The sequence below is a fragment of the Saccopteryx bilineata genome, chromosome 6 (assembly GCF_036850765.1).
Source record: "Saccopteryx bilineata isolate mSacBil1 chromosome 6, mSacBil1_pri_phased_curated, whole genome shotgun sequence".
NCBI lineage: Eukaryota > Metazoa > Chordata > Mammalia > Chiroptera > Emballonuridae > Saccopteryx > Saccopteryx bilineata.
Window position 1 is genome coordinate 77,370,448 of NC_089495.1, and position 15,139 is coordinate 77,385,586.

Genomic DNA, 15,139 nt, shown 5'->3' on the forward strand with positions numbered 1-15,139 from the left:
AGTAATTTTTCAACAACTTACTATTCTTTCTCAACAGAGTGCACAGAATAAAAGGCATTACCATTGTGACTAATAGAATAACTACCAATCAGAATGTCTGTCAATTCATAAAATTCCTCCAGCTCAGTCCACACTAACGACTAAATTAAAGAACTTCAATTCACATGTTAAATGACAGGGACCTCAACGCACCGTCCACCAAACACTGCAAAATAATTCATCAGTCTTCTAAACATGCAAAATGAAGTGGAAAATTGAAGCAGTTACCAGGGTATGTCTGTGTACCTGTTATTGGTAATTCTGTACTCAGTGCATTCAAAACCCATGATGCCAAAAGTAGTAGAATTATTTGATGAGTCTATTTACCAAAAAAGAAAAAATGAGTATGCAAGAGAAAGTGCACACACATGGAGAGATACACTGTACACTCTGTAGTTATATATAGAATGAAAAAAACACTAAGTAAAACAGGAAAAAAGTAGTTTCTAGGAAATCTATACTGCTTATAGTCTTATCCTGGCAAAAGAATAGCACTTTAAAAATGTTTTATTTTAAAATAATTTTAGGATTTAAAAGTTGTAAAAATACAAGTGTTCACCAATACCCTTAATTCACTTTCCCTAGTGTTTATATTTCACATAATCATAGTGTAATTATTCAAACCAAGAAATTCTCAGTGGTTCAACACAATTAACAAAACTAGAGACCTTATTTGAATTTCACCAGTCTCTCCATAATGGCTGCTAATTTTCCACCAGTTTCTCCAGGGGTGAGGAAGCAACAGTCATGTCTGCTCTGGCCCCCCGGCCTGGATGGTCCTGTGTGCAGACAGTGCTGGGTGTCAGGGCTGCGGCTCCACACAACCCGGCCTGGATGGTCCTGTGTGCAGGCAGTGCTGGGTGTCAGGTCTGCGGCTCCACACAACCCGGCCTGGATGGTCCTGTGTGCAGGCAGTGCTGGGTGTCAGGGCTGCGGCTCCACACAACCCGGCCTGGATGGTCCTGTGTGCAGACAGTGCTGGGTGTCAGGGCTGCGGCTCCACACAACCCGGCCTGGATGGTCCTGTGTGCAGACAGTGCTGGGTGTCAGGGCTGCGGCTCCACACAACCCGGCCTGGATGGTCCTGTGTGCAGGCAGTGCTGGGTGTCAGGGCTGCGGCTCCACACAACCCGGCCTGGATGGTCCTGTGTGCAGACAGTGCTGGGTGTCAGGGCTGCGGCTCCACACAACCCGGCCTGGATGGTCCTGTGTGCAGGCAGTGCTGGGTGTCAGGGCTGCGGCTCCACACAACCCGGCCTGGATGGTCCTGTGTGCAGGCAGTGCTGGGTGTCAGGTCTGCGGCTCCACACAACCCGCTTCCTGTGGGGCCAGAGCCTTTCTGGGACAACATCTGAGCCACACTCCTTTCTATTCACCTCCTCTTCCACTTTGTACTTGATCTTTGTTATATAGTAAGCACAGTAAATATACATATTAAAGATATGTATTAAATTGTTGTATAGATTTACTTATTTTTTCAGATTATTGCAAAAAGGAAAAAAATCTTAGGAAAAATTAAAAGGCTACTATTATGGGTTCTTATCATCTCCTTTTATTTATAGAGCAGTATTTAATGTGTGGCTACTTTGTACCAGACCTAGGGCCCAATACTGGGCACATACTGGAGAACTAATCATTTCTAAGGAGAAGCAGTTCCTGCTTCTCACTGAATTATCATGTCTCTGCATGACCACAAGCCTGGTAAGTTCTGTGAAGGACAACAAAGAGAATAAGAGTCTGTGTGACAGAGACATAATCCTTTCTGGTGAGTCCTGCAAAGCAGAGTGACACGTGAGGTGAGAGCTGGGTAAGTTAACTCCATGAAGGGGCAGACGGCCTCGCGTAGCTCTATAGAAGAGGAACCACCCACGTGGAGGCACTGAGCTGCAAGGAACTGAAAGGGGGCCGGGGTGACTGCATCACAGAGAGCAGGGGACAGGGAGGGGAGGACTTTTGGAAGGTAGAGTCATAGAGTCAGAGATGAGCAATGTCCAGATCACAGGCATTTAGGCTATGCTGAGAAATAACAGTGTAGCTCTAGTGCAGCAAATGGATGGGGGGCGAGGTTCTGGGATTAGTACTGGTAAGAGGGTACTAATCACAGCTGCCTGGCCCATGCAGGTTCACATTTGATTTGTACAGACAGTAATGAAATAATGAAGCCAAGAACTGGTGGGCCATTACCTTTAATCCTAGCTTGCACCTGGCAGGCAAGAAATACACACAGTGGGAAAACACTTCCCTTTCCATTCAGGGCTCCCAAAGCCACTGACTCATCTGAGTATTCCTAGAATCAAAGGTTTCTACCTCACCAGCCTTATTCACCTCTGTTCCCTATCTCCTTCTCTCTGCACAAACTGGCTTCTCCTTCAGCATCCGCCATGTTGGCTGCCTCTCCTCTGCAATGCTGATGGCAGGATCTGAACAAGAGAACCCTCCCCTCCCCCGTCTGCCTTATCTTAGAGTGTAGAAATTAAAGCCTTTAAGCCAATATATAAATAAGGAAGTCTCTGATACAAAGCCACTTATCTGAGACATGAATGGGATTCCTCATAAGAGTGCACCACTTCATGTCATGCAACAGTCAAGGGTGTGGGGGAAAGCTTAGTTTTGAAATGATTTTAGTATTAAAAGGGTGGAAAGGCTTAGTCTTAAAACTAAGCCTTAGGCTATAAGGACTTTGCAGGCTTACAGCCTGTCCCCCACACCCAATGCAAACTATAAGCGAGCAGACATATACATCATATTTACAAACTTATTTGACTGACAGGGGGGAATGGGTTAAAATAATTTAGAGACTGTGGAAATGAGCAGTGGAAAGAATGGAGATGGTGTAGGGGACTGAAAATGGGTTGGATATGGGGAGAGAAGTTTAGTTAAGGTTGCCTCTTGGGTTTTCAGGTTGTGTACAGAAATGGTATCGGTGCCATTTGCCGCCTAAGGCAGTCCTGAAGGAAAAAAGATTATTTTCTGATGTGAAGGGAAGAGAAGAGAAGATCCTTTCTTACCTCCTTTAACATTGATCATGAGATCATCTGAACCTAAACCGAGTCCTGGAACTCCAACTTCTCATCAATAAGTGGGGATCTTTGGCATTCCCTGGATGAGTAGGAGGCGAGTTTTAAGTTATCCAAGAAGATAAGAGCGTTTCCAGGGGCCCTGGCTTGGTCTGCAGCTCTTCTTGCTTAAATTCTGCCTCTCTGACACTCAGGGCTCATCTGTAATTGATATGATAAGGATGCGCACATCTCCAGCTCTCTTCTTAAAAATTTCTCCTGAACCCTAGATCTGTATATGCACCTGACTGAAGCTCACTGTATTCTTTTTAATTCTACACATGATCTTTATTCCCTGTATTGGCGCTTCTGACCACTCGTTTCAGAACTCCAGGTGTTACCCAAAAACTGTTTACTTCATTGTGCCTTTCCTCCCCACACCTTGCATATATTTTCACCAGGACCCGGGGGGACAGTTAATTTCTTAGGCATTCGTCTTCCTCTTACATCTCCCCAGCCTTTCATCACTCCCAGTAGTCCTCTGATGGTATTGCCTGTGTAAACATGCATTCTCTGCAGGCCACGCTCTGCACTGCTGGCAAGGTGTTTCTTCTAGAACACAAATCTGATTGTGTCAGTTCCAACCATAAAAGCCTCTAGTGGTTGTCCTTTAAGTCTCTGAGTTAGCCGGTTAGCCCAGTGTACAAGATCTTCCCTGATCCGTGCTGCGTTATTATGTAATCTCCTGCCGCTCCAGGCCTGCCGGACCCTTGACTCTCGTCACCCTGAACAATTTGTAGCTTTGCTGTTGGACATATCTACCCTCAGTGTCTCTCTGTATTGTCCTAGAGAAACTTCCAGATCTACTACAAAGCTTAATTAAGATGTCCCTTTTATCTACTATTACAGTCATTTATCCCATTGTACCATGATGGTCAATTGTTTGTCGAAACTCTTATTATACTGTAGGCTTCCTGCAGTCAGAAATCATGTTGTAATAGATGTAATATCCCTTCCGCAACACTCAGTTTACAATACTACGAGCCCAGAACAGTATCTGGCACAATAGATCTTCAATTAGTATTTGAGTTGATAAGTAAATGATCGATATGCAATAATACTGGTTAAATTAAAGGTAGAAGAAAGATTGATATGACTCCATAGCTGAATGCCCCAATTACTAACTCCTTATTCAGACAGTTATTTATTGATCTGTATTCTAACTCTGTATTAACATTCTAGTTCATCTTCTAATGTTTCTAGGCAACTTCCCCCTCATACCACAATGCACTGTCATACTTAGATGACTAATTTAGCTCCTCTACTTGAAGTATCTTTCTACCATCATTCACTTTTATTCTGAAAGTTTCATTTATCCTTCACGTCCCAGCCTAAAGGTCTCTTCCTTGAACCTTTTCTGTGGTTTCACAGTTTGAATCAATTCTAACCCTTCTTCATGCCAATACAACTTGAAATCCCTTTTAATTCTTCTACCCTACTTTATGATAGTTCCTACCTGTTTATCTCAACTAGACCTTGAACTTCCCGGGGACAGCAATTTTGCCTCACCCACAAAGCCAGAATTCATGGAAAGTAACTGTTGAGTGTTTGTTGGATTTAATTAATTAATGTTAATCAATCATTGAAGCTCTAGGTGCTCCCGATGTGTTCTTAAGTGATTTTATGATATGGCTCACATTTCTAAATCTGAAACTTTTTGTCTTTTTTCAACATCTTTTTGCTTAACAAAGGTTTATTACATGCTTATTGTGCTCAGCTCTGAGGATGGCATGGTGACTTAGGCATGACCATTGTTGTCCATCCTAGAAGTTAGATTCCAGTAGAAAAACAGGGTTAAGCACACAGCAGTTCCTTACTCAGTGCCCACTGGTGGCTGGCAGTGGAGAAATGATAGTGAGCAAAAGGAGGAAAGCTCCCTTATCTCCTTGGAACATACTGTCTGGCTACAGAGACAAACAAAATAAACTAAACATACAAACAGATTTAATCTTCTATTAACAAATTCTAAGTCCTCCATGCTGTGAGAACTTGGAGTGAGTTCACCTAGGCCGGGAGGTTCAGGATGGCTTCTTAAAGTTGCACATCAGCTAAACAGGTGACGAAGGAAGGAAGGGAGTCCTCAGTGTCGCTGCCACACAGCAAGAGGGGATGTTAGGAGAAGAGATTGGCATTAATTCATATAATTATGCAAAGCAAATGTTTTCCTTTTAGAATTCTTTATTCTGATGATGCATAGCAGAAATACATATCGCTCCCTTCAACATTTAAAAAATTTACAGTATTATAGTAGACAGTGAAAAAAATATTCCATTAATTCTATATGATGTTTAAGTTGAGCCTACTCTTCTGAAAATAACATCAATGGCTTTGCATGAGAGAAAGAGACAAATATAATAGGAGAGGGGAGAGAACTTTAGAAAACTGTGTAGCATTCCTAATGGATATCTGATCTCTGGCTTGATGAAAGCAGAGAATAAAAAGGGCCCCCTTAATTTAATCACTGGTCATACTTATTTTGATTTAGTCAAATGTATTTATGTATATTTTAATAAAAACATCCAAGCTCAGCTAAATGATCATGAGAACTTGTATTCAGTACAACTATGTGTAAGAAGGAAGCAATACCAAGAATTACTTTTAAATTATCTTTCATGTGATTCGGTATAGGAAACTACTGGTATTTCAGAATAGCTGTGAAGTTATTTCTAAATTAATCTTCCACAGATGTGGTCAACTGAGTTTTTAGAGTGTGTTTTAAGTAGAATAATTGGGAAAAATTATGAATGGAAGTATGGACTACAAGTTTTATTATATAACAGGAAAATGAACTTGAGAAAATATTTGTACATAATGATTTTTCATGATCTTGATAATAAAAATCTCTAATCTCATTCAGTGAGTAATTTCCTACAATAAATATTTTATTGGTCTGTGAAATAGTAGTTTATTTTCAGCAGCCTCTCTAATATATGGAGTTAAGAGCATGAAAGGACTCGGGGATTACTCAGTGGTGTTGCCATGTTTTGAAACTGAGATGTGGAAAAGAACACCCGTTTAAAAAAATTTTTTTTTGAAGGAAAGAATTAGGATTAATAAACCTGAGACTTGTATTCAGAGAAAATACAGGGGTGGGGTGAAAACCGAAACAGAAATTTGGGGTCATTATAACATAGATGGTGTGGAAGCCCGTTAGCCTGGTGTGAGGGTGCTGTGTTGGGGACCCTTTCAGTTTGGGGAGTGAGAGTTGAAATTGGCAAGAGAAAGCCATGGGAAAGAGATCCTGAGGCCACGCCAATATTTAGAATTCAAAGAATGAGAGCAGGAGATTTAAGACAAGGGAAAAAAGAGGAGGAGGAAAGCCAGAGACCAGGACTGATGCTGATTAAGAAAGCTGTTCAAGGATGGAGTGATCAGTTACGGCAGCTGCCGCTAAGAATTTAAGAAGATGAGGGCTGAGGATTAACCACTAGATTTGAACGTGGAGGCCATTGATGATGAAGACAAGGATGATTTCATCAGGAGGGTGTGGACACAAACTGGATGGGGTTCTAGAAGAAATGGGAAGATAAGTGGATGTATAGCTAGGATTCATTTTACCATCTAAAACTTACATGTGTTGCACATTTTGTATTTAAATAGCAACACTAGTAACAAGGAATTTTCATAGTTAAAGGGAGTACAGTGTACTTATATTACTGTGACTGTATTTCTTGTGAGTACTCAAAATGCTTGCTACTTAGTCCAGTGCCAACCTCAGGCCAAGAAAAGCCTACTTTTACTTTGATCTATTTATGCTATAGAATGTACAATGGGACTTAAATAAATGCTAAACCTCTCATTAAAGCCTCTGGTGCTAATTTACTTTATTACATCCTCTAGGATAGTGTAGAGGGCATATACCAGTTTGCACAAAAGTAGGATTGCAGTGGTAGGTACACAAAACACACGCTTTTTATTCTTGTATAATTACTTATTAATTATTTTATTGTATTCCATACGAACAACTGTACACTTACTTTTGCCTGCCCTTGTAGATGTGTTCATAAAGATGGCAAAGTAATCTGGAGTAGGACAGAACAGCAATACCTATGTTTAAGTCCTGATTTTGCTGTTCACAAGTTGTGTGACCCTGGCAAGTTATCAAAATTCTTCTAAACCTGTTTTCTCAAAGTTAAAATGTGTATAATAAGGCTATAAGTATAAATAAGAGAATGTACCTAAAGTCCTAAGCATGGTGTCTGGCATAGTAAGGGCTCAGTAAATGGGAGTGATTTTTGTATTGCTATGGTTATTGACTTGACCTTGAATGGGACATAACTGACATACGCTGCAACTTAACAAACAGGAGAGAGGTCTTCCAGTAAGTAACAGAAAAATCAGCTACCACAGAGTATGCCAGTATCTTAGAAATCACAGCATTCAGTTGATGCTACTCTCTATGTGTTCATTTCTCTTTGTTACCTCATCTTTAGTGAAGTCGTGTAAGTATAGTAGTTAAGATTGCAGACTCTATAGAGGACATTTGTCATCTCAGTCCCTTGGAATAGCTAACATGTATTGACCCCTTTCTGAGCACCAACCACTGTCCTAAACACTTTACAACTGTCAACCAATTTGACTCTCCCAGGCCTAGGAGGTGCCTCTCATGACTGCCTCCATTTGCACAGACGAGAAAACTGAAGCACTGTAAGCTTAGGGAACTTGCCCTAGGATAACACTGGGTTACTACTGGTGGAGCTGGGGTTTAGTCCCAGGCACACTGCTTACACAGTTGTACCCTTTATCATTTCACTCCCATTCCACTGGGGGCTACAGGATTGCATTTAAGTTGTCACTGCTTTTCTGTGGTGGGGAGAGTAAAAAGATAGAATTGGTACCCATCACAGCAGGATATCAGTGAGCTGTGTTGGGTGTCCGAGTTTCACAGCCCAGCTTCATCTACCAGCCATTCAGATAGGTTTATGAAGACATTGAAAAACAGAGTGATTGCCTGACCTGTGGTGGCACAGTGGATAAAGCGTCGACTTGAAATACTGAGGTCACAGGTTCAAAACCCCGGGTCTGCCTGGTCAAGACACATATGGGAGTTGATACTTCCTGCTCCTTCCCCCTTCTCTCTCTCTCTCTCTCTCTCTTTCCCCTCTCTAAAATGAATAAATAAAATCTTGTTTAAAAAAGGAAAGGAAAATAAAGTGATCATATTCTCTTAACTGTAAGTACTAGTCATTAAAACATAAGATTTGAGAGTCAGGTCCTCTGGTGCTTCTACCCAAAGAAGGGTCATTTCTGTGTTAAGATAGCTAAGACATACTCACATGATTAGCAGGAAGACTAAATTAAGCCCAGCATTGGGTAAATTTATAAACATGCAGTCTGTCTCAGATAATTGAGACAGTGTATATAAATAGGAGAGTTGCTATACAGGACCTTAATGGTATAGCTTCCTTTTTTTCTGTCACGTGACTCACCAGTGTGAGCATTTCCATCTGCCATAAACTGTCAGTCTCAGAGAGCACATTGTAGGATTCACATGTTACACAACGACCAAGATTGCCCTTTTCTTCAGCCTGGTGTGTGTGTGTGGTTTTTTTTTTTCCTTTCCATATCCAGTGGTTAGTTCTGAGGCCTGAAACCCTTAGTTATAGAACAAAGTGGCTTACCAGTAATCAAGCCTGTGTGAGGCTAAGGGAAGAATAATGAACGTTCCCTGCAAGCTTCCTGCCTCTATGCAGGTGCAGGAATCAGGGGGTCATGAATAATGCATGACATGCAGATTAGGTGGTGGTTTCTCCTACTGGGGTTTTTGACTTTGTACCTGCCTGGCTGCTCTATGTGGAAAGGAGATAGGCAATGGCAAAAAGAGTCACAATAAAGACTCAACTCACAAAAACACTGCATATTCTTTTGATAAATAAAATTTGGGAGGTAGCTGAAATGTAAACATTTATGGTATACTTTATCAGATGAGGTAAACTTCAGGTTATTAAGTGACTACTTTGGGGAAGGGAGAGTCACTTGTTTTACTATTTTCAGAAACTTTATAATGATTGATTCACACATACACACAAATCAGAAATTCTTTGAGGACTGTTGAACTGTTACAGAAATTATCTGCTTATAGTATTTGATGTATGGATGGATCAACGAAGTTTTGCTATGAGACACAAAATACCTAGAGAATATTATAATTGTAGGTGAAATAGATCTATTTTTCAACACAGATATATGCAGTGAGGACCATCAACAAGAGAATATATCTTCAGATTTCAACTGGTGAGATGATCATGATGAATAGAAATACTAGGGGTTGAGGAGGAAGAAATAAGAGAAGTAAACATTTAAAGGCCATCGAGTGAATGACATAACTGTATTTGGGCTATTACTTTTTAAACTTTCTTTAGGCAGCATGACTCTTAGCCCCAGTGGGAATGTAGGGGGGATTCAAGAGGATTTCCTGCATTTCCCCTTCAGACCCGGAAGACATTTTTTGGCTTACAGTTTCATTTTGATGATTATATCTCAAGCGGACAGACTGAAAGAAAAAAAGAAAGAAGAGAAAAAATAATGAGTTTTGCTCCCTTTTGTATAATTCTTACACGTTTTTATTGCATGTTTTTTTCTCTCTCTCCCCAATTTGGGAGACTGGACTCGGAGCTGGCTTTCATTTCTAGCTGAGTCTGTCGTTTCCGCCAGGCCCCAGTTTGGCCAGATGCCAAGACCAACAGGTGATCCTTGTAGCTGCAAAACAGCAGGAAGTGGGCCTTGCTTGAATGAGACAGTTCACCAGAGGGGCTGTCTGGCCTCTCTCCATCTTTCTGCATAATTAACATCCCCCTCCCCCATGCCGAGCAGAAAATCTGTGCTGAACGGCTCAGCTGCAGCAGCCATTGAGAAGTGCTGTAAGGAAAAGAATGTTAATAAGGGGTGTTGGAAGAAATAAGCCTTCCCAATGCAAAGTGCAGCCTGGCTCTTGGCTTTACCGAAAGACTGCAGTTGGGCCTTCTGTGTGGCTGGAACTCGATAATCTGTTTTGAAATGATTTTCACGTGTTAAACGCCTATAGAAAACCGAGGTTCTAATGGACCTTGGAGCTTTTGGTTCTCACTGGACTATAATAACCAGAGTTTAAGATCCCTGTTTTCTTTCTTGTCCTGTATACAAAAGTGATGTCCGAGACATAAAGAGTGAAGATAACACAAGCTAAAGAGACTGCCTAGATCTCACAAATCCTGGTAAAGATAGAACAAAGCAGGAAGTTGGCCAAAAGGAAGCAGGAAGTAGGGCATATTTTGTTGCCAGTTAGTGATCTTCAAAGAGCTGGAGGTTCAGCAGCTAGCATGTGATGGAAAGATATCATCAGTGCCTGGAAATTTAAACTATTGCCAGTGGATGACTCCGGCCCTGGAAGCATATAAAACAGTATATGTAGTCTTTACTTCTTGATTATTTAGCTAAAGTTTTGAATTGATTTTCCTTCCTCAAAGCTGTAGAGCAGGGGTCCCCAAACTACGGCCCGCGGGCTGCATGCGGCCCCCTGAGGCCATTTATCTGGCCCCCGCCGCACTTCCAGAAGGGGCACCTCTTTCATTGGTGGTCAGTGAGAGGAGCATAGTTCCCATTGAAATACTGGTCAGTTTGTTGATTTAAATTTACTTGTTCTTTATTTTAAATATTGTATTTGTTCCCGTTTTGTTTTTTACTTTAAAATAAGATATGTGCAGTGTGCATAGGGATTTGTTCATAGTTTTTTTTTATAGTCTGGCCCTCCAACAGTCTGAGGGACAGTGAACTGGCCCCCTGTGTAAAAAGTTTGGGGACCCCTGCTGTAGAGTATCACATCTAAAAGGTCTTTTTTTTTAAAGAAATAATTGTTTGCCCTTCTTTCCTCCCCCATTCCGATAGATTCTGTTTCTGGACATTTGGATGAAATTATTGTAGAGGAGGAAAAGAACTTTTCCTGTATCCTTGCAGGTTCTGTGTCTGGAGGGCCTGCAAATTAAACTGACAAAAGACAGTTTAGCAAGGGGAAAAAAGAAACAGTTTACATGTGCAACGTGCACACATGTAAGAACACTCAATGATAAGTAACCCAGAAACGTAATTAGATGTTGGAGCTTATATACCGTTTTAACAAAGGGTGACAAATTGTGAAGAAAGGACTAGACAAAAGAAAAGGGGTCTGGGCTTTTGGAGAGGGGTAATTGTAAGAGGGTGATTAGGAAATGCATGGGGACAATAATGGTAAATAAAAGTACTTTTTAAAAAAAATTATTGATTAATTTGAAAGTGAGAGGGGGAAGCATTCATTTTGTTCCACTTAGTTATGCATTCATTGGTCACTTCCTGTATGTTTCCCTACAGGAGATCAAACACAAACCTTGGTGTTTTGGGACAGTGCTTTAACCAGCTGAGCTCACCAATCAGGGCCTTTAAATAAGGCTTTTTTATGGAAACTCATTTTAATGCCATCACTGGTGATAAAAGTATTATTGATGTACTGCTCTTTCTGGTATGGGAGAAGGAGGACATCTTTACAAGTGTAAATATTCTTAACAAAACAAAAGTTTATGCCCTGCTATTAGGCCTATCAAGGGAAGATAGAGAGCTCTTCCTGTGTCTGCTATTTCTTAGTTACCTTTAACTCAAAATAATCCTCGTGCCAAAGTAGCATATTTTGGAGTGGCATATCTTAATTCCCTTTAGTTTCTTGCTTACTTAAGTCTAAAAGTTTAATGAGAAAATGTGCACTTAGACTGTCACTTATGTCCCCCCACCCTGGTGGGGGCAGGTAGCAGAAAGAGTTTTCCGGGGGCAAGTACCACACCTTACATTATTTCAACCCACTCCTAAACCTGGCAAGGAGTACGCAGTCAGTAACTTTTTGTTAACGAAGTGAATGAAATCAGTTGATTAAAACCAGAGGTCCTGCTTTTGGGGGGATCTTCACAGAGAACATATGACAAACCCTGGTGATGTGCTACTGAAGGAAAAAGAAACAGACTGCAGGCTGGCAGGCATAGGAATTAACTACATCCATTCACTACGAGGTGATCAAGTTCTGCAGAATTCTATATTAAGCAAATCTAAAAGAGATCATTTATAAACAGGTTCCTTTTTATCTGTCCATTTGTAATAGGGAATATGCTTTTTCAATAACTGCATTGCTTTCATTTACCTACAGGGTACATCCGTCCCCAGTATCAAGGGTTCGGGGAAATCGAATGAATAATCAGAAGTTTGCGTGGTGAGTACACAGTCTAAATTATGAGAATTTTTGAGTCTTACAGGAAATTTCAGTAGGGCTATGTTAAAACAAAAGGGAATTATTCCTGCTTCTCTATATAATTCGTTTCTACTAACTGAATGACGTTATCTTCCTTTCCTTTGGAAAATTTTTTTCCAGCCAAAACTCTGCAGACATGAAAACTGTGAGTTACATTATTTTCCTAACAGATATGGTATATTTCCCAGGATTGTTAACTATTTTATTTTATTATTTTTTTTTTTTTGTATTTTTCTGAAGTTGGAAACTGGGAGGCAGTCAGACAGACTCCCGCGTACGACCGACTGGGATCCACCCAGCAAGCCCACCAGGGGGCGATGCTCCGCCCATCTGGGGTGTCGCTCTGTTGCAACCAGAGCCATTCTAGCGCCTAAGGCAGAGGCCACAGAGCCATCCTCAGCTCCCGGGCCATCTTTGCTCCAATGGAGCCTTGGCTGCGGGAGGGGAAGAGAGAGACAGAGAGGAAGGAGAGAGGGAGGGGTGGAAAAGCAGATGGGTGCTTCTGTGTGCCCTGGCCGGGAATCGAACCCAGGACTCCTGCATGCCAGGCCGACACTCTACCACTGAGCCAACTGGCCAGGGCCAACTATTTTATTTTTAAAGACTGTTTTCCCTTTTTAAAAAGACCTGGAAGTTTTTAAGTGAGATTTAGGCAACAATTCAGATCTTTCTCAGGTACCAATTCCCATGTCTCATGAATATTTTCATTGTAGAGTAATCTAGTATATTCATTTTGATTTTATTTTGCAGACTGAGCCTTAAATATTGAGAGATTTTACTTTTAAATTTGGGGAATACAAATATCTTCATTCACTGACTAGCTCTTGAACAAAAATATAGTTGGAAATTACCAGAAATTACGTGAAAAGTTAGTTCAACAACAAAACAGCTAGTGATTCTATAAAGAGCAATTTAAGATGTTTTATAAGAAACAAAAAACTAATTAATTAATCTAGACTTACAATCCATTTTGTTTACACTAACTACCCCTACCTATAGAAATTAGCCTTTCTATACCTAATGTATCTTTAAAAAGGAAGGAAGAAAGAATTGAACTTGAACTGTGTACTGTTTACTTGAAAGGTGAATGGAAATTCACAGATCTCTATTTTTTACATCATTGAATTGTGCTGAGAATGGGATTTTGATTAAAAACCATTGCTCTTTTAAGTATAGGAAGATGATTGCTAAAGATTGAGCTTCCAAATTAATTTTGTTCCTAAATCAGGATTATTTTTAGACACAAACTAATGATTCTTTGAATTTGAATAGTACCTAATCAGCTCACCTCCCTTCCCACATTAAATCTAATTAATCCTCACAATAGCTTGGTGATGTTGTTAAATATGATGCTTTTCTTCTTTCACAGAATGGGAAGTGGAGCAAAGATGATACAGCTATGTGCTTACACACTGACTAAAAGCTGGGGCATTGGCCTTGGCCGGTTGGCTCAGCAGTAGAGCGTCGGCCTGGCGTGCGGGGCACCCGGGTTCTATTCCCAGCCAGGGCACACAGGAGAAGCGCCCATTTGTTTCTCCACCCCCCCCCTTCTTCCTTTCTGTCTCTCTCTTCCCCTCCTGTAGCCACTGCTCCATTGGAGCAAAGATGGCCCGGGCGCTGGGGATGGCTTCTTGGCCACTGCCCCAGGCGCTAGAGTGGCTCTGGTTGTGGCAGAGCGACGCCCCGAAGGGGCAGAGCATCATGCGGGGTGGATCCCGGTCGGGTGCATGCGGGAGTCTGTCTGACTCTCCCCATTTCCAGCTTCAGAAAAAAAAAAAAAAAAGCTGGGGCATCCTTCATGGTTTCTCACTATCTATCTCCAGAGCATACTATTCCCTGCCAAACCTGGAAAGCTGAAGGGATAATAATGCTGATGGTCATTACATAAAAGGACAGGGAGAAATCTGGTTCTTTTTTGACTACATGGAATTGATATTCATTTTCAGTATAAGGCATAGTGCACTAGAGAAATTTTATTACATATAGAGACTGAGATGCTCAAGTGAGTGAGCAACATAAGTTAACAGAGAGTCCAACAATGTTAGTTATGAGATCCACTTTCTACAACTTATTTTTCCGTTGGATAAATGTTGAATACTGAGAAAATAACAAATATTCTTTTCTTCACTTTTTCTGGCGTATTAGAGTAACAATAACTCATTCCTGCGTAATTTATAGCACATTATTTTGGTTAGTAAGCTCAAACCACTTCTATCTCCTAAGAAATAACCCATGAAAAATATAAAGGATTTTTACTATTAGCCTTAAGAAAATTCAACTCTTCAGCAACATTTATTTACTGTTCTTGGCTCTGTGGAAAGCACTAGATTTAGAAAGATAAATAAAACATGGTTTCTGTTCTCACGGGGCTCACTGTCTTGTAGGGCATGTGAGGGGGGGGCGTCACATATATAATATACAATATCTGAAATCATACAAAGAACATATGTATAATAAGATGCGAATAATGCTATGAGGTAATATATATATTGTATAGTGCTCAGAGGGAAATGTTATCAACTCTAAGACCAATTTGCACATAGGGGAATTACCAGAAATTACCGGAAAGGTTAGTTGAGGTAGTAGGGAAGGGAAAAAGTATAAAGGAAGGGAGATGACTGTCCAAAGCCCATCCCAGAGAAGGTGTTTGGGTACAGACCCAGAATTAGTTGGAAAAGCAACGCATTGGCACAGTGCTTTCTTTATACATATATTGAAACATATATACGAGGACCTGGAGATATTTCTAAGTAAACTACAGTAGGTGTTGACATGAATTTATTACATGTGCTCTCTTTGG

At 40.8% G+C, this 15,139-nt stretch overlaps 1 protein-coding gene across 2 annotated transcripts in view; it reads left to right on the plus strand.

Annotated features, from left to right (window-relative positions):
• KLF12 (KLF transcription factor 12) overlaps positions 1-15,139 on the plus strand; it is a 471,091-nt gene that overhangs the window by 375,193 nt on the left and 80,759 nt on the right. For both annotated transcript variants that reach the window (XM_066234031.1, XM_066234032.1), the window contains one exon: positions 12,238-12,300. In XM_066234031.1, coding sequence (XP_066090128.1) covers positions 12,238-12,300 — 63 coding nt within the window. The remainder of the gene's footprint in view (positions 1-12,237; positions 12,301-15,139) is intronic.